Here is a 19280-nt window from a genome sequence, read left to right on the forward strand (position 1 = left end):
CTGAGTTGGTGAAGGCGCATCCCCACGACCCCAAACCAATGCACGGCAAGGCCATCCCTTCCAGACCCAGATGTGGGTGGCCCTCGGAAAAGTCGTGCAGCCCTTTGGATAAAAGTGGCCGAAAATCCACACAACCCTCATCCTCACTAGGAAGTGGAAACAGGAAAACCCCCATGATTATGGCTACACATACAGTTTACCAAATAGCACAACGATTACGTCAACACATGGCTCTTGTAACAATCCCAGACACACTTCACCCATTCGGACATGCACCTCTCATTTGAGAACAGTAGGTCGATACATAATTGCCACATTATTTTCAGGTGAAAGAGGTGAAGAAGATAGTATGTCATCTTGTGTCAATAACACAGTTGTGCTGGTGCAATTGTAAGCAGTGAATGTTTCTACACCTGTGGGCCACCAACTGTCCTGAACGGTGGTAAGGTGACTTGCACATGCTACACCACTATACTTTGGCAGGGTGACTAGTCTGCCAGAGGATATGAAGTCCACAGCAAGTGTGCTTTGTACGCTCTCTGAATATAGGTACCCTGACAGAATGTGCCACCTTTACCACACATGGATACACCTTTGGACACAGCTTCAGGACCACTGGTGAACTTGGGGGCTCTCGACTACCAAGGTAGAGAGGCGACCAAGGTCACACACATCAACCACCACCACCCTACATCGCCGCCTGGTCAACACTACAGCTTTCCCCCCAGGAAGGGATGGGGACCCTGCCGGGGCACCCTGCACCCACTGCTGAATTTGGGGGACAAAATATCCACCTGGGAGACGGATGCCCAAGGCCAATGACATCACTCCCCCCGTCCCCCCTGCCCCCACGACTGTCCTGCCCCTCTAGCTACCCTGCGTTACAGCTTTTCCCCCTGCAAAAGGATGGGGACCCTGGCGGGACTCGGACCACAGAAATGGTGACCGTTGCAGAAGAAGGAATGAGCTCTGTACCAAGTGTGCATAGCATGCTCAGAAAAAAATGACCATCTGCATTACTACCGGCAACATTTTTGAAAGTTTGCTGCTACTTATGTCAGCCAAACTTTTACTTCTGCAAAGCAGCCACCTTCCTCGATGCAAGGCACACCATCACTGCCCCACGAACCTCCCCTCTACCCTTTCCCACCCATACTACTGACACTACTGCCACAGTTTCTCCCACCTCAGTAACCCTCCACCCCCACATTACCAAGTAATCTATGTAGTACTTGCATAAGTCAGCAAAAGCTTTTCAGTAGCCGCAACTGCAAAGGAAACCTACACGAATTGCATTCAGTGCTTTGCCTACTAATAACTGTCTGGCAGATATCTGTACATTTTTCAGCTCCTTCCACCAGATACATGACGACACTTAGTCATCTACCACCACGGAAAGCTGGACTGCACAATGATAGGAAAATGGAATAAGACCAATGGGCGTATGGCAACCCCCAGCACAAAAAGAAAACCTTGTACATATGGTTAAGTGGCAAACTGCCCTCCCAGGCAAACAGCACTGTTCAGCTGGACGGGGGGTGGGGGGATGGCATTTTGTGCACTACCCCGGCAAGTGTTTTCCTAGCCACCCCAATACATCCCCAGAGCACCCACTTCCCTTCACAACACCACCACTACAGGCCCAGTTACCACCCATCCCAATAGCAATGTGCCCTCCACGCACTATACAATGTTGAAATAACCAAACTTCCATACGTACATAACAAGGGGGAAGCTTGAACTGCTCAAGTAAAGGGAAAAACAAAACCTACATTATCGGTGTCGGCCCACCCAAATACCAAACCACCCATACTGCCCCCCTCCCATTGAATTGGCCAGTACGTTTTGAGCACCCTGCACCAAGATTCGCACACCAATGTGCCCCTCTGCACCAAGGCAAGTTTCGTAAACAAAGAAAAAAAATTGAAAATGGCAGGCTGCACTTTTGTGGGGCGGGGGGGCTGAGGGCCATCCTACACCGCTGGGGAATTTAGTAATATGGTCGGGGGGTGAACCTCACCACCCCCACCCCAATTGGAGGGGTGGCGCGTCTCATGTAGATAAAGTGGGGGGACTGTCCTGCACTCCTCTCTGGGCTCAGGTGTCCCATCCTATGAGCAGATATCTGGGCCCAGGGAGGGCTGCATGACATGGGCGCCCCTCCCCTCCATTGTGGGTAGGGGGAGGGGGTTGCCGCCCCGTCCCATTAGAAAATTCCCCGTCACTTTGGGGTTCCTCACAGCCGCCCTAAAATGCGGTTCACCAGTTTCACTTTTTTCCTTTGGTAACCCATCTCCCCTTGGAGCAGAGGGGCACATTGGTGTGCCAATCTGGCCCCATGGTGCCCAAACCTTACATGCCCCACCCACTGGGGGGCCTGTCCCACAATTTTTGATGGCCCTCTCCCCCCTCACCCGAAATGGGTGGCGGGGGCACCTCATCCATGCCTCCCTGGGCCTCCTACAAATGGTTGCGTGAGGTACACCCCCCTCCATTTGGGGTGGGGGGGAGAGGGCCCCCAAAAATTGTGGGACAGGCCCCCGGTGGGGCAGTAAGGTTTGGGCACCCCGGGGCCAGATTGGCACACCAATGTGCCCCTCTGCACCAAGGCAAGTTTAGCAAACAAAGACAATAATTCAAAATGGTAGGCTGTCCAGCAGGGGCTGAGGGGCACCCTACACCACCAGTTAATTTTCTAATGTACTTGGGGTTGACCCTCTCCCCCCACACCAAATGGAGGAGGGGGGCATCTCAATCAGCCCTCCTTGGGGTTACATGCCCCTTCCATTACGCATGCCGATGTGAAACTGAAGGTAATCTAGCCCCCTGGCATTGAAGGGGGACCTCCCCCTCACATAGCCCGGGGGTTGGATTACAGTTTTGAGCAATCCCTCCTTTGCAAAACAGAGTGCTAATAAGGACGAGCTATCTTGTCCTTGGCACTACGGAGGTAATGTCAAGGATGAGATAGCTCGTCCTTGGCAGAGAAGGGGTAAGTATCATGTGGAAAATAGTGCTACTGTTCTTTGTGTACACGTATTGTTTGAGTGTACTTATTGGGTTCACTGGGGATAAAATTATCCAACACAGTTTAATGCATTTCTTGAATGCGTGCTGGATGGTAACTTGCTTTAGGGCGACGGTGTGGAAGATAATTCTTTGCTTGTGCCTATACGAGGGTATTGGTTCCTGTTGGGGAGTAAGGTATGGAAGTTTTGTACATCAATGATTACATTTTGCCTTGAAGACTATTAAGTAGAGATATGCAAGATTTACAGGTACTCTTTGTTTTGGAATGATGGAGGTATCATTGCATTCCTACCATGACCATTGCTTTGTAATGTATGCAGTAGAGTGCCCTCCACTGGTTGTGGCGCCTGTGTGGTACATACATAAAGCATTTGTTGGGGACTTTCTTTGAATGAGATGGTTGCAGAGACTGCATGTATGTTTACACATGTAGGAAATGTGAGACTTCATTTATGAGTGTTTTTGATTGCTAGTATTTGTAGTGAGTATATGAATTCAAAGTTAAATTGTTCACGATGTTCTATGCCAGAAGAAAATACACAGACCAAAAAAGGTTGTCATGTTTTTACTCATGTATTATGTTGACAAACATCCATGTTAAAATGCAAAGACTCAAACGTGGAAAAGCATATAACTGTTTGTGACAATTAACATATCTTATATGCAAAATATGAAATTGATGCTGAGGAAGAAATCAAATGCACAAATTCCACAAGAAAATTAGAAAACGTGACAAAGAAATTGGGAAATTAATTAAACTTTAAAACAGAAGTTTTTGAGAAAGATTAGAAAAGGAAATTGTAGTGAAAAGAATCCACAAGAGAAATTCTGTGTAGACTAAACGATCTCAAGAAGAAAGAACATATAAATGAACATAATCATTTATTTTTTTTAAACAATTTTTATTGGTTTTTACAACAAACAAATAACAACCAACACTCCCGACAGTTTCGGTTTCAAGCTTCTTGGCATACATTTGCTTATCTTTATTACTGTCATCCTCCCTCCTGCCCCATTAACTAGAGCTTTCTCCATTGTTCCTCCAGATGTCATGTCTCTGGGGGGCTCTTCCCCTTCGCTGCTCTTGGACGTATCATGTTCGCTTGGGCTGGTTTAAGTGGATCTCGACAATGTGGACACCAGTTGTCTCCATGCTATCAGAGGTCCCCACTTCGTTTTCCTCCCCTCTGCTGGCTGCCTCATACCATACTACTGTTTCGGCATCGGCCCATTTAGAGATCATGCCATCGTACCTCTATTCTGGGTCTGTGGCATGTTTTCCAACTCGTAGCAATTCTACATTTAGCCAGAATATAGGCCAGGTCCTTGACTTTTCTCACGTGTATCAAGTTGCGTGGTCTGGTGAATCCCCCTACCATGCATGCCCACACGGATTCTACATCTAGCTCAATTCCCTTCTCAGTTAGGTGTTGGTTGACCTCCCCCCAGAATTCTCTCACCTCCGGGCATGCCCAGAACATACGAGTCATCCCCGCATCCCCCTCCCCACACTTGGGGCATGTTTGTACTTCTGTGCTCCCAAATCTGGCGTTTTTCCGGGGGGGGGTTATATATGCCCTATGGGTTATATACAGCTGGATCTGCTGCAGCTTCGCATTCCTGGACAACTTTTTATGGTATCTCTGTGCCCTTTCCCATTGCCCGTCTTGCATGGGTATTCCTGCATCCTCCACCCAGTCCAGTCTCAGCTGGGACATCCCCTTACCCACTCTAGACATCACCAGTTCGTAGATGCGGTATAACTCATGCCCTCCTTCTGAAATATCGTATATCATTTCTAGAGCCGTATCAGGTTGTTCTGTTAGCACTATTTCGGACCATGTCCCCTTCACCCGTTTGACCACTCTGGGGTAAGTGATGTATTGTCCCGGGTGAATCCCGGTTTCATCGACTATCGTTTGGAAATCCAATGCCTTTCCTTCTTGCCATATATCTCCCAGAGTTGCAAAGCCTACTGGCTCCCAGTGTTTACGAATCCCCTTTCTCAGTTGCTCATCCAACCCGCGTAGCATCACAATTGGTGCCTGCGGGGAGCATGGAGTCGGGCTACCCATAGCTCGGCATGCCTTGTGCCATGTCTTCCAGCCTAGTTGCAGCAATCTCGATTGCCCTTTTAACTCTGATTTGGGTAGCCATATTAGTTTCAAAAATTACGGGTCACATTCATCCATTAGCAGTCTGGGTTCTGCCGTCATGTCTTCCGACAGCCATCTAGCAACATATTGTAGCTGCCCGGCCAAATGGTATATCTCAAAATTCGGCAAGTTTATGCACCCTCCATCATACGTGTTCGGTAATTTCCATAAGGCAATTCCGTTTCTGGTGTTGTGCCAAAGAAAACCCCTGCATAGACTCTGAAGTTTAATAAAAAAGCATCTGGCCAACATGTGTGGGATGTTTATGAAGAAGTGTAGTAGCCTGGGCAAGACCACCATCTTCAGCAAAGCCGCCCTCCCCACCATGGCTAGGGGGAGCTTTGCCCAGAACCCCATGCTGTTTTTAATGTGTTCTACTACTTTTTCCGTATTATATTTGTGTTTGTCTCCTGTCGTGTGATATGTTGATCCCCAGGTATCTTAACGTTCTGGTCTCCCAGGCTATCTGCAAGATTGGTAGGTTTCCCCGTGGGGACTCCTTTGTATCTTCTTATGGGAAACATGCACGATTTTTTTGGGGTTCACCGCTATGCCGGAGAGTGTCGTGTAGCGCTCCATCACCTCCACAATATATTGTAAGTTTTCCTCCGGATACCGCAGGTACAGCAGGACATCGTCTGCATACAATGATATCAAGTGCGGTCCCCTCTTAGTGTACACCCCTATCTCTTCATATTGTTGCCCGAGATGGATCGCTAGAGGTTCTAGTGCTAGGATGTACAGCATCGGGGACCATGGGCAGCCCTGTCTAGTACCTCTGCTAAGTTGCCATTTGTCTGAGATGATCGCTCCCGTTTTGACTCTGGCTAGTGGGGTGCTGTACACCAGTTTCACCCACCTCAGATATCCAGGTCCCATCCCATATTCCTTGGAGGCTGCTGTCAGCGAGGCCATCTTACAGAGTCGAAGGCTTTCACTGCGTCTAGCAAGATTATTGCTATTTCCATAATGTGGTGGAGCCTTCTATGGTTATCAGATATACTTCTACCTGGGACATATCCAGTCGGTCAGGGTGTATGAGTTTATTTATTACCCGTTTAAGTCTATTCGCCAGCACCACCGTGAGAATTTTACTGTCCTGGTTTAACATGGATAGCGGTCTGTACGACCCGCAGTCTGTGCTAGGCTTATTAGGTTTAAGGAGCCGAAATGATTTTCGCCTACCTCAGGGTTTCAGGCAGTCTCCCTTTTCGAAGGCCTCATTTAGCATTGCTAGTAACGGGGAGCACCTTCTGCTTGTACATTTTGCAGAATTCACTAGGGAGCCCGTCTGCTCCAGGGGCTTTGCTGGTGGGCAAATGTTTGACCACTGTCTCGAGTTCTTCTATTGTAATTGGCGCATCTAGGTTCTCCCCATCTTCTTCACTCAGTTTAGGTAACCCACGTCTCCTGAATCTCCTGCTCTGCCATCTCCCCAGCGTCCTTGTATAGTTTATAGAATTTAAGGAATCTCTCGTTTACGCTCTCCTGGGTGTCGCATAGTTGGCCTGTTTCTCCCTTTATCTCTCTGATCTAAGTGTCTCCTTATATAGCCATGCTAGCAGCCTCCCCGGTTTGTCCCCCCCCCCTGCATGTTGGCTTTCAATGTATTTTTTATAATTTAAGTTGCATAATCTTTCCCAGAGCCCGCCACATTCTTGTTGTAATTGGCTCATAGTTTCAGTATCCTCCTGTGAGGTGTCCCCTCTTTTCATGATTGCTTCGATTTCCCTTTCGTTCTCTTGTAATTCTCGCGTTATACCCCCTTAGAGCCCTTTGGACTTGGACTATGGCCGCTCCCCTCGCCACCACCTTAAAAGCCTCCTACAGGTTACCCTCTGACTCTACACTGCCAGTGTTATTTTCAAAATATTTGGTTATCTCCTCCCTTCGGTCCTCCCAGAATGCGATATCTTTCAGTACTTCGGCTCTGAGCCTCCACGTTGGGATCCTGGCTCTGGGGGGCTGATGTCGCCACTCCAGAACCAAGGGGAGTGGTTCGATAGTATCCTTGCTTTGTATTCTGACATCAATCTCCCCAATAAGTTCCGGAGTGGCGAACATGTAGTCCACTCTCGTGTATAGCTTTTGTGGGGCAGCATAGTGTGAATAGTGCCTATCATTCGGGTGTTGCTGCCTCCATACATCTTCCAGCCGAAAATCTCCCAGCAGGGCCTGTAGGGTTTTAGCTGCGGGAGTAGGTCTGTCTAGTTTTGTATCCGATCTGTCCATTTTGGGATTTAACGTGCAGTTAAAGTCCCCTCCCCATATGACCGCGCCTCCTAGGTGGGGGCTGATTTTGCTATATGTCTTGAAGTAGGCCACTGTGTCTTGATTTGGGGCGTATGTGTTGATTATACACAGCTCTGTTTTCTAACATGCCCCGCATTACCACCATCCTCCCATCCGGCTCCACTGTTGCCTGCAACAGCTGAAAGGGTACATGCAGCGCTACCCAGGTGATTACTCCCCTGGCATATGGCAAATACGTTGCCCCAATGGTGGTCCCCCTCCATTTTTTTTTTATCACCTCCCGTTTCTCTTTGGTGAGGTGGGTTTCTTGTAATAAGGCTATGTCTACCTGTTGCCTTCTCAGGTACATCATGACAGTGTTCCTCTTCAGATAGCTATTGAGTTCCCTGACGTTCCAGGTTACTATTCTGAGGTCTCACATCTACATCCATATCCTGTCCCATCTCCGTCCCCCCTTATCCTGCGCTCCATATATGCCTTTGTGTGGATATAAACTCGCCCCCTAACTATTTCCACTGCAATCTCCCTAACACTCCCCCCACACCCCCTCCATCCCGGTCCCCAACTGTTGCCCAGCTCCATCCCTGAATCTGACTACCCCGCATCTGGTCCTACCCTGGTTAACCGGTGCTAGGAACCCAGCAGGTGGTTGCTGCACTACTGGCAACCTAACTAGTCTATCTAATGGGGTGCGAGGTGGGTCCTCTGTGTCCCCCGCATTAAATCTACTGTATTTTCTGCCCGCCGTATGTTTAGCTTAACTTCTCGCAGTCATATGTGGATCTATATTCAAGTCCCATTGTCATTATTTATAAAGCATCTCAGTATTTGAGACTGCACCAATCGTCTCTGCCATCGCGTTGATCATTTGTCACCTGCGGGCCGTTCTGTGCATCCAGCCAGTCCATAGCTGCTTCTGGGGACTCAAAGAACAATGCCTTTTTTTTTAATAAAAGATATTTTCAGTTTTCGCTGGGTACATCAGCATGTATTTGTACCTTGCTTCGCGCAGTCTCCTCTTGACTGCTCCAAAGTTTAGGTGGCGGCGTCTTTGCACCTGAAGTGTATAATCTGGGTATGCTGTTACTGCCGCAGATGCTCTTCGTATAGTGCCCCCTTTACTGAAGTATTCCAGGATTCTTTCCCTATCTCGGTAGTTTAAAATTTTGGCAATGATTGGCCTCGGAAGGGCACCTGGCGCCGGTTTCCGTGTCAATGCCCGGTGGGCTCTCCACCGCGAATCCCTGGGTGAGTGCCCCTCCTTCGATTTCTTGCAACAATGTCATTTCTATGTAGTCTGTGGGGTTTGATCGCAGTGTGTGAATCTCAGAGGCGTTCGTAGTATTTGATTGGACTTTCTCCAGCTCGCTCATGCGTTCTGCTATTGCTATTGCTCTTACGTCTTGTCGCAGTAGGTTGACATCCACTTGTACTGCGTCGATCTTAAATTCGAGTGATGTTTTGAGATTTGTCATGGCTGATTCTAGTTTGTTTTACCACGTGACCTTTAGGTCTGCGATCGCCTCCAGGATCTGTCGTTCGCTACTCGTTGGTTCTGTCTGTCTGTCTGTGAATTTCTCTTTGATAGCTCCATCCAGTGGTTGTGGTGTTTTAGTGTACTCTTCCATGGTGAGCTGCATCCCTTTCGTTTCGGGCAATTTGGATGCCTGCTGGAGTGTTTATCTCGGGTCTCAGGGGTTCGGGCTTCTGTTGTGCAAGCCACGCTGGCTCAGTGCCGATTGGCTTTTATTCTGGGGGCTATCGGTTGCGCTAGCACAGGCCGGAGACCCTGCCCAGTTGTTGGTGCCTTTTGTGGAGTAAAGCAGTTCTTTGCACATCAGTAGCGTTCGGACTCGTCCCTTCTGCCCTCTGGGTATGGTGTTTTTTGCTGTTAGTGTATATGGGCCTGGGATTGACTGTCGTATTGTCACATCTTGCAGGGGTCCATAGACTTGCCAGCCAGTGTTGTCGTTTTGATGCAATGGCACTTGCATTGAGGGGCCACTGCGCTGGCTTCCTATCCAGTGTTGCTTGCTCTGAGTGGGGTAGTGTCTATTTGTATCGTGGGGCTCCTTTGCCCAGTGTGCAAGCCTCCCCCCACCTAAAGTTGGATTATAGGTCCTCCACTGTGCCCTAGTCTCTGCTGCCTTTCTCTGTGGGCTTCACTGTGCAATGGGCGCGGTGCGGTGCATTTTATTCTTGTGCCTCAAGTTAGAGCAGGGGGCCTTCAACTCTGTGGGCAGGCTGCCCTGATGGTGCAGCCTGCGTACTGCACTGCTCCAGTTTGGCAGAATACGGCCATAGTCTCTTAGCCACCTCTGGGGGAGTGTTGCCTGTGTTGATTTTGCGCTCCGTAAAGTGAACTTCCTCCCCGGCGCGGGTCAAGCACACCTTAAATCTGCAGCGATCATCGCTGCTTCAGTGCGATCCGTATTGGGGCGAAGACCTGCTTCTGTTCCTTCCCCCGGCGGGCACTTTTTTGCTGGGTGTTTCTTTGGGGGTTGCGTGCTTTCTACTGCACCAATTTGGGCTTGCTTTTGGCTTGTGTGCCACTTCGTCTCGCGTGTGGCTCTCGCTTCCCTCCGCAATGTTGCCCCCTTATTACAGAGGGAGATGTGGTGCCGGGTCAGCTGGGTCGTGCGCCGCACTGATGATACGCGATTCTCTGGGGCGCGTATTCTTCCGACCTTTTCTGTGAGTTGGTGCTCACTAGGTATCATTGGACGCTGCTCTGCGCACATATGACCGCCTCTTTTCCTCTGTTTGTTAGGTCTCGCTTTGGCCATTTTGGGTGGGCATCCTCGGAGGTCGCGCGACTTTTCTCACACCAATATCGGGGTCCTCAATGTGCGGTTTTGGACCTGGTTTGGCTCGCTATATGCTGCCCTCCTTCATGCAGCTGGTCCTTCTTTCTGGGTTAGTTTCCTTGTGGCATGCCGGCGGGCATCTTCAGGATTCGGTCAGATCAGCGGGAGCTTCAGGGTATCCCAGCCTCTTACATGGCTGGCTAGCCACGCCCCCCAACATAATGTTCATTTGTATGTTCTTTCTTCCTGAGACTGTCTACCATCAGGCAAAAGTGACACTAAAGCATGGACTGAGCTGGCATTGAACCAAGTCTCGGTAAGAGCGAGCATATCGAGGTCAAGGTCTTAAAGGAGGAGACTGATGTCGGCAGTGTGTTTGGTAGCAGAATGAGCATTAAGCGTGGCTATATGCAGGAGGTTGCTTCCTTTTTTGAAGGTTTTCCGAGGAGGGGGTACAGGGGTGTGTTTCACCAGTCGAAGGAAGGGGGGGGCAGAGTTAAAGGAGGAGTAGCAGGTGTTGGAAGGAAGTTGAGGTGGGACAGCAAGCACCGGTCAAGGAGGCGGAGGAGGAGATTGGGTTGAGGACCCCGAACCAAGATTGTGCCATTGTGATGGACATTAATGATAAACCTGGATGATAAACCCACCAAGAGTACTTCCCATCTAGTGCCACCATTGGTGGGTGAAGTTGTGAGGGGAGAGAGAGTAGAGCTAAGATGAGTTCATGGATCTGGAGAGGGGACAGAGAAGAGGATTTCATAAAAAATCTGTCTGGAAGTTGCGCTGACATAGGTGTCTGCAATAGGTAGGCCATTGTTAGTGGTCAGGATGTCCCTTTTTTAAAATTTATTTTTAAGCTTTTTTTCTTCCAGACTTCGTGAGAGAGGGAGGATAGGTGATAGTATAGCAGTTAGAAAAGATGTGGGAGGTGGTGAGTGCCATGGGGCAGCGGAAGATAGAGGGGCTGCACAGTACAATCACAATCACACTAGGCGGCCTAGTAGCCAAGAGAAACAGATTCAACAGGAGCACTTTAGTCCTGAAAATAGGGTGCAGAGATGTTAAAAAGCACACCAAGATTTGAATTATACCAGAAGCACAGAATGCATTGCAAAAAGGGGTGCAGAGATGTAAAAACTCAAAACTTGGTGTGTTTTTTAACAAAAGTCCCAGTAATGCATTGAAGAGAAGGATTCAGTAAGGCACAGAAGGCAGAATGGCATAGGTACAACTTGGTTCAACGGCTGTTTAGGATAGTGGAAAAAATGATAATGTCCAACCATTTCTCACCAGTGTTCTTGAGGGGTACACAAAGTTCCAGAGTCCCAAGTTCGTGGGTTAAAGGACTGCATGCCTGGTGGCTGGGCGATGAGGTGCTCAGGGTGTGCAAGAAGGAGGGGGGGGGGCTCTGAGCCCTCAAGGCCCAGACAGGCACAGACGGGGGCCTTCAAGGTGAGCCTTGGCTGGGGGTCGGTTTCAGCTGCCAGCTACCCTGGAATGGTCCTTTGGTGAAGGTTGGGCCAATCGCAGCAGAGGCATGTCAAGCAAGGTAGGCACTCTGGTGCCAGAGTGGGTGGCAGCCGTGATGGAGGTGAAAAGAGGCAACGGGATTCAATGAAGCAAAGTGAGGTTTTGTACTGTGGTGGGTGCAGAAATTCATAACAAGTGCAGCGCTGATCTGCAGCCTATGGGCAACATGGGGCTGGACCGTAGCTGGCCAAGAGGGTCTTCAGCAGGCTTCGATGTAATGGACAAAGAAGTGACCACACAGGGGCCTTAGAAGTGGTCTCTTAAACGTCGAGCATTTTCAGGTGGAAATTTTTCTATTCTGCAGGAGTCAGTCTTTTTTTCAGAAAGGGGACTCTGTTGGGAGAGGAGGAAGAAGGCGACTAAGACCTATGGTGTCGCTGCTTTCTTTTTTTTGAGAGGATGACGAGTGTCGTGTTCTCGAGCGCTTATGATGTCTAGAGTGCTTTATCTCGGGGGATACATCCCTAGAGTCAGAGGAAGATTTTAGACTGGGTAATGGAGGGGGATTTGGGAGCGGGCTTACCCACAGAGTTCCCCTTACTTTCCCACAAGCCCTTGACGTTCATGGGCTGGCATGAGCCGCAGTCATCGACCTGTGGCCTACCCCCAGACACCATAGGGAGACTTGGTGCAGGTCTTTGATGGACATTTTAGCCCCACAATCTGTACACCACTTAAACCCGGTCTTTGAGTAGATGATGAATCGACCACTTTGAAGAAATACGTTATTAATAATTCTGCTGAGGTGATGTAGCTCCAAAGCACGCTAGCATGCAGAACAAACTTAACTGAAAGATGAGGAATACTTGGGGAGGAGCATCCAGTGGAAAGAACGTTATCACTGGTAAGTAACGTTCTTAACTAATTTCAGAAAAACAATTTAACTGTCTTAGAGTTGGTGTGTATCACAAATGGCCCAAGAATATCTCTGAATCTCAATGGTGGGTCAAGATTTTTCTGTCTTAATGGGCCCTAGCCCCCTCTCACTCTCTCATTCGCTCTCATTTGTTATAGCATCTACTTCCTAACCCAGGCATTTAGGCCCAGTAGATTGGCTCCTACATTCTAAAGTCTACCTTCTACTAATGCTAAATTCACATTGCCTTCTCGAACTACTCTCAGGGACTTCGTAACTGTCCCTACTCTATCCATATGTTAGTTTCCAATTGTCCTCCCTCTTATCATGCCCATTCCTCTTGGTCCTTTCTTATTCTCTTCCATAAACTCCACCCACTTCTTTTCTCTCCTCCCTCCACTTCCTGTCCCTTTTTAACAGCTCACTTGCTTCCACCCTTAGTTACTGTCATCTTCCTGATGTTACTATTCTCTCCTGTTTCACCTCTAATGGCTCCTCTCTCTTCCAAACTTCTACTCAATACCATGCATTTCCGTCACTCCTTATACTAACTCATCTAACACATGTTCATACTGCAGGACGACTTTCACTGGCTAGCCAATACCACAGACTCCAGAAATTGTCTCCAAACTCTGCTGCTCCTTCCTCCCTCCTGCGGGTCTCTTGGTCTTCCTCCTCCCCTGACCTCACCCAGATAACCCACACTTCCTGCTTTCTGTTGCCTCCTTATATTCCTCGCCCCCACTCTGGGTTGGTTCTCTCTCTCTCCCTGCCAAGCTGGCCCTGTCTTCCCCCTTGGGCAGGGTGTATGCTGCCATGATTACATCTTGTGGAATAAGCCCCACCCCTTGTGTGCGGGTCCGCCTCTGAACAGCAATGGAGGGCCGGGAGGTTGACTGCTTCGAGTTCATGTCCAGGGCTTAGTTCCTAACCCAGAAGGTAAATTCCTTTGTGTGACAGGTATTTTGTCTCCCTGGTTGTCTAGCATACTGTACAATCTTGTAGTCTTACTGGTGGTTGTCGTCTGACCCCCAGCTGAGATGGGTTCGTCTCCTCTTGAGAAGGCACAGGTATGGCCTTTTCACAAGTTCTTGAGGCCATCTGTGAAATTGTCAAAATGTAGTCGTAGGCGCCCCTCTGTGAGAACGAACACGGCCCATTGACCTGTTCTTTGGGACGGTACCCACTCGAGAGTCCAAAGCCACACTTTAGCTCACTGTACCTTTCACAGATGGGAAATATCAATTTGCTTATCAGTCTTTGACCCGTCCACAGTGAGCTAAATAGTGACTATGGACACTAGTGGGTATCTTCCTAAAGAACGGGTCATTTAGCCGTGTTCGTTATCGCAGAAGGATGCTTATGGACTATATTTTTTCATCTGTGAAATAGTGCACACGTTTGTGGTTTTGGGATTTCAGAATTCTGAAAGTAATGAGACCTGGCTTGATTACATTAGTAAGTGTGATACATTATTGTAGTTCTCATGAACTAGAAAACCATTGTTTAAATGTTCAGTTTCTCAAACCTTTTTACCCTTCTAACAAATCTTGTTATGTATGTCACCAAAACACGTTCATTAAGTTGGGGTATTTTGTCCTACCTTGTTTATTATTGCTAACCCAAGTCTTTTTGACTTCTGCAGATGGCTGGATTCTTCAAAATCTCTCATGGAACAGGAAGTGAAAGAAAATGATGCCTTACTACTCAGATTCAAGTATTACAGTTTCTTTGATTTAAATCCTAAGGTACAACCTTTTTTGGTCACAGTAATTAAGTGTTGTGCTATGAAATGATTTTAAAAGATTTAACTTGTTGTTAGAAACATACTACAGTGAGTTGATGTTAAGGAAGTACACGGTTGGTGGCAGCCAACAATTCTCTGCGGGAGTCTCAAAGTAGAACCTGGATGGAAATGGTATGTCACTATACAAACTCATCCGCTCTATGCATGATGGGCTGAAGCCTGTAGGCTAAAGGACATCATCAGAAACTACAATTTTTAAGTAGCATTTCAAAACGTGAGCAGTTTTAAATGCATCTTCTCACCCGCTCCCTGTAAGGCACCCCCGTTTCCCCATTAAACGTTGTACAAATGAAAATGGATTAAGCTCTACCATGATCTTGTTTCTATCACCACTAAGTTGATTGCCTTACTATAGAGTTATTTTCTATCGTGTGCACAATTTCTATGCTTCTAGCAGGTCTTTTGTCAGTATACTAGTTTGTAGTGCTACCATATGACTTCATGTCACCAGGGATACCTTTCTCCAGCTCTAGGCATTTTTACTTAATTCCATTTTACTCATTTAAATGACTCAATACTAGAAACTCCAAGAGGGCAGTTGATGAAGAAGCAAAAGACCAGCACGTGGTGTCCCTGGTGACATTGAGCCATTAAGTAACCCTACCAGTTTATACCACAGATGGCATGATTCAAAGATTGCAGGTGCAGCCTGGGACATCTCAGTCTGAGTTAGCTTATGGCATGCTTTGAATCCCTCCAATACTGACACTAGAATCCTTGCACGTTATGCCCATGTTCTACTTTTACCTCCAAGCAACCTTCCAGATTTCTTTTCCCCTTTGCTCTGGGGTGTTAATCAATATACAGGCGACTTTTCCAGACTCTTGTTCTGCTCCACTCTTTTCTTTGGAATCCCCTCCCCTCACCATTCCCCCCTCAAATCTATCTATCACTCTGCCATCCGCTCTCTCTGCCTGCTCTCTCCTCCCGACTCATCTCCTCTTCACTTCACTCACTAGGTGTGCTCCTGTTTCACTCTCAGCTCAAATTTAATTGCCTCTGTCTTGTCTTCAAAGCCCTCTATGGTCTTGCCCCTTCCTACCTATCCTCAGTTCTTACTTTCCATACTCCCTCTCTTTCACTCCGTTCTGCTGATCGCTTCCTTCTATCTTCTCCTCCTCCACCCTGTGCCCCCTCCTGCTTTCACTTCCAACTTCTTGCTCCTTTCCATTGGAACCGTCCAGCCCTCCCCGTCTGCTCTATCACCGCCTACCCTTCATTCTGCACTTCTCTTAAATCTTCTCTTCCACTCACCCCCTAACTTCTTTTGCTTCCTCTTTCTTTACCTAATCAACCTCTACTTACTACTCATGCCCGTTCTCTCACTATTCCTTTCCATTCGCGCTTAACCTCCTCAAATTTGTAAATTGTTCATTGTACTGTTTTCTGGTTTGATTCAATTGTCATGTATTGCTTGTTGTAATTGATTGTTCCTCTTGTAAAGCGCATTGGATTAAAGCGCTATATAAATTAAAATAAAAATCTGTCTTACTGATGTGTCCAGAGCAATAACCTCAGCAGTGAGAGGCCAGAAGATGAAAAGGGGCTTTAAGTTGAATTTTTATATAGTAACCGACTTTTCAGCTAGAAAGAGTGCACGTACGACCGCAGAAATAATGGAATTCTATTTTGTACCCCATTTGAAATACTTGCATCACGAGTAAGGATTATTTACACTCTCAAATTGTTCTAAAACCAACTTCCAAATGGAGCAGGTAAATACTCCACTTCAAAACAGTGTGAGCCTCGGAAATAGGCTCTAGTTTGTGACCCCAAATATGAAAGCTCTGTACATCTTTATACATCATGAGCAAAGTATCAAACAAGTCTACCATTCACTGTGACTATCTGTAGTCACAATGACTTTCTTGGACTTGAAATTGTTAATTTCTCTCTAGAGTAAGATTTTTAGGTTAGAATTCCATTTTGGGTTTCCTCCAAACCCCCTAAATCTTTTGCTAGATGTCTTGGTGTTCTGACTTTTTGTGAGTAGAGGACTCCCTCTGCAGCTGCAAAGAGGCTTCAACTTCTTTTTGTTGTACTTTACTTAATAGCTCATAAGGCTATTAGGGTGCTGTGCTCCTTGAGTACCCAATTTTGTCCCCGGGTGAATTTTATCCCAGAAAGAGTTGTATAGATTGGGGCCTGCATCATGATGGCAACATCATCCTGATGATTTTTTACCTGTTGGTAGCTAAATTCCCATATACAGTGGCCGCTGGGGCTACCAATTCATTTTAAAAACAGTCCCATCATTTGATTTTGTGGTGTTCTGTGTTTGGCCCACAAGGAATGGCCTTAACGGCCAGTCTGTATATTTAGGCTCTTTACAATGCCTACCAAGATACCCTTTGCGTTACCATTATTTGTTATAAACTGCACGAGTCCCCTAGATAGCTCAATCCACGTGTTTATTTGTACATGTGGTTTTTTAATGCTTTTTAAGCAGTGTCGTGCGTCTTTTCTAGATACATTGCTGTCTACACTGTATCTTAAGTACTTTAATGTTTGTATACTCCTGCATGACTTTGAATATATATTTAGCAGTATATATTGTTTGGCTTATTTTGTTATCTGCTTGTGAAACCAATTTTACCTTGGTACTAGCCTTCTTCCCCTCTGAAGAGTGAAGCTTGATTGCTTCAGTTACATACAAGGCTCAACAATCTTGGTGAAATCCCTTCAAATACACTACAGGTTTGATCCTCTTGAGCGCTCCCTCATGGGGTTCAGAAAAAACCTTTTTAAAGATCTTCAAAGCAAACTACTGCCACCAATTCTTGTTTGCATTCCAGCAGGCATCTCAGGAATACGATCAACAGCAAGGGCAGTGCCTGGGTAGCCGACTCAACTGCAGCTTGTATGTGGAATTCATCTCTGTATAAAGCGAGGCTATGACTGCTTCTGATGCAGAGATATTACAAGTCAGTAAAGCCAAAGACAAAAGTCATATGCCAATTCACAGTACATTGCAGCCACTGAAAGAAAATACCATCATATGTACCCACATACAAATCCCAGTAGACCATGGATAATGACTCTAATATAGTACTTGGCACCTTTCCGAACTTCAGTGTCAATGCTGCTATTTACGTACCTGACTATTCCCCGATGATGTCGAGGACACCCAAGTACCATGTCTCCTCCTTAGCTTCTAGATATGCACAAACTATAAAGTATGTAATTTCAGAGAGCACAGGAAAGCATGTACTCATGCAACAAGCCCAAAACATTTGCCATCAGTATCTTCATCCCACAAAACAATTTGTGATGTGTGTGCATTGTCCAGTGCCTCTGACTTTATCTGTAAGCAGTGCCATTCGTCCACTCTAACTGAACTGTTGAACAAATTGCAGCCATCTGAATCCAGGACACATCCCCTGCAGCCCAACATTGTTCTATATTGCACATTTGTGATGCCAGATTCCTCAGTTTCTTTGAATTTCATTGGATGATGCCCACCAGAATGAGGCAACTTCAAACTACGTTTATGTAGAGCAAAAAGCTGATTTTGATTTACTTTATTGTTCAATGGTCTGAACACAGATTGAGCTGTTTTAGCAGCAAGCATTTCTACCAGTCCCTGTGCCCCCTTTCCTGTGTGGCACTTCTGTCCTGCCAGTGTTCTGATCAATGTGTTCATACTTGACCGCTATTGTCTAAAACGAGTTGTGATGTCATTCACTGTGGTATTATTGGTCTATTTGTTATGTATGTTTTTATATTCTGCCAAATCTCCACCGTAATAGTATGGACCTAGGCTTGTCCATTGAGATGTATACTGTCCCCTGTGAGGGGTCAGAAATGAAAGCCGGCCACAGCGTTGTCATGTTTTGGTTATAGACTTTTATTCAAATTTAAAAGGGTTGGGGGGGGAAATACCTGACCCTATTCTAAAGAGGAGTTTCCTTACATAGAAACCAAAACTAATGATCTGTCTTCGTCAGGATTTCATAAATCAAAAAGCCGTCTTTGTGGCCCACCTTGTATCCTGACCCTCGCTCTAAAACAAAAGAACAAAGGGAAAAGTCTATAACCTGGTATTCATAAAAAGGTGTTCTCAAATAAAAGTAGAATGATTTAAACGTAAAAGTTCTCCAGAGTGGAAATTACCTTAATTCCAGAGGGTGATTCCTTTGCCTTGGATTTTTCACAGGTATCACAAATGTCTCTAGGACCGACTGTTCTTTATTCCTTCCTTGGTCCACAAGCTTCTCGTTAGACGAACACAGTTCAATCTTGTAAGTGTACCTGCAACAAACTTCCTTCTTTTAACACAAACCTTGTACTTTTACGGCCTGTCCCCTTTCCTCCATACTGCATGGGCGTCTCTCGCGAGGGACTCGTGACAGAACCTTTTTCACCAGAAAAAACCTTCTTCCCCTTTAAATTTAGAGGCGCGCAGGTGTGCGGCCCTGGGAGCATGCACTACCCTGACTCCGCCCTCTGGCGCCACACCTCAGTCCCCTTTTCCACGACGACGAACGGGCTGAATTCACCAGAGCGCCTGGGTTTGGCTCCGGCCATGTAATTCCACGCACGGATACTTCTTTCTTTTTTGTCTTTTTATCATTCAGGTACGCTGTCCTCAGGTGTCACGCTGCTCCCCGGCGCATGTCGACTTCTACAGGGTTCAGCAGGTGTCCATCCTGCGATTGGCTCTTCCCAAACTAAGGACCCCTAAGCCCTCTGCCTACAGTGCCTTAGCCCCGACCATGGCTGGCAAGCTTGTACCGCGTGCAACGCACTTTCCTCGAGTTCTCTGAAGAACGGACCGGCCAGGTGGAGGGAGCTCTTCCACAGATCGCCTCCGAAGGACCTCATCTATCATAGATCTAAGC

At 47.1% G+C, this 19280-nt stretch overlaps 1 protein-coding gene across 4 annotated transcripts in view; it reads left to right on the forward strand.

Annotated features, from left to right (window-relative positions):
• FERMT2 (FERM domain containing kindlin 2) overlaps positions 1-19280 on the forward strand; it is a 931620-nt gene that overhangs the window by 299436 nt on the left and 612904 nt on the right. For all 4 annotated transcript variants that reach the window (XM_069637580.1, XM_069637578.1, XM_069637581.1 and 1 more), the window contains one exon: positions 14278-14380. In XM_069637580.1, coding sequence (XP_069493681.1) covers positions 14278-14380 — 103 coding nt within the window. The remainder of the gene's footprint in view (positions 1-14277; positions 14381-19280) is intronic.

This window comes from Ambystoma mexicanum, chromosome 14 (genome assembly GCF_040938575.1).
Source record: "Ambystoma mexicanum isolate Mex_15411 chromosome 14, UKY_AmexF1_1, whole genome shotgun sequence".
In the NCBI taxonomy this organism is placed as follows: domain Eukaryota; kingdom Metazoa; phylum Chordata; class Amphibia; order Caudata; family Ambystomatidae; genus Ambystoma; species Ambystoma mexicanum.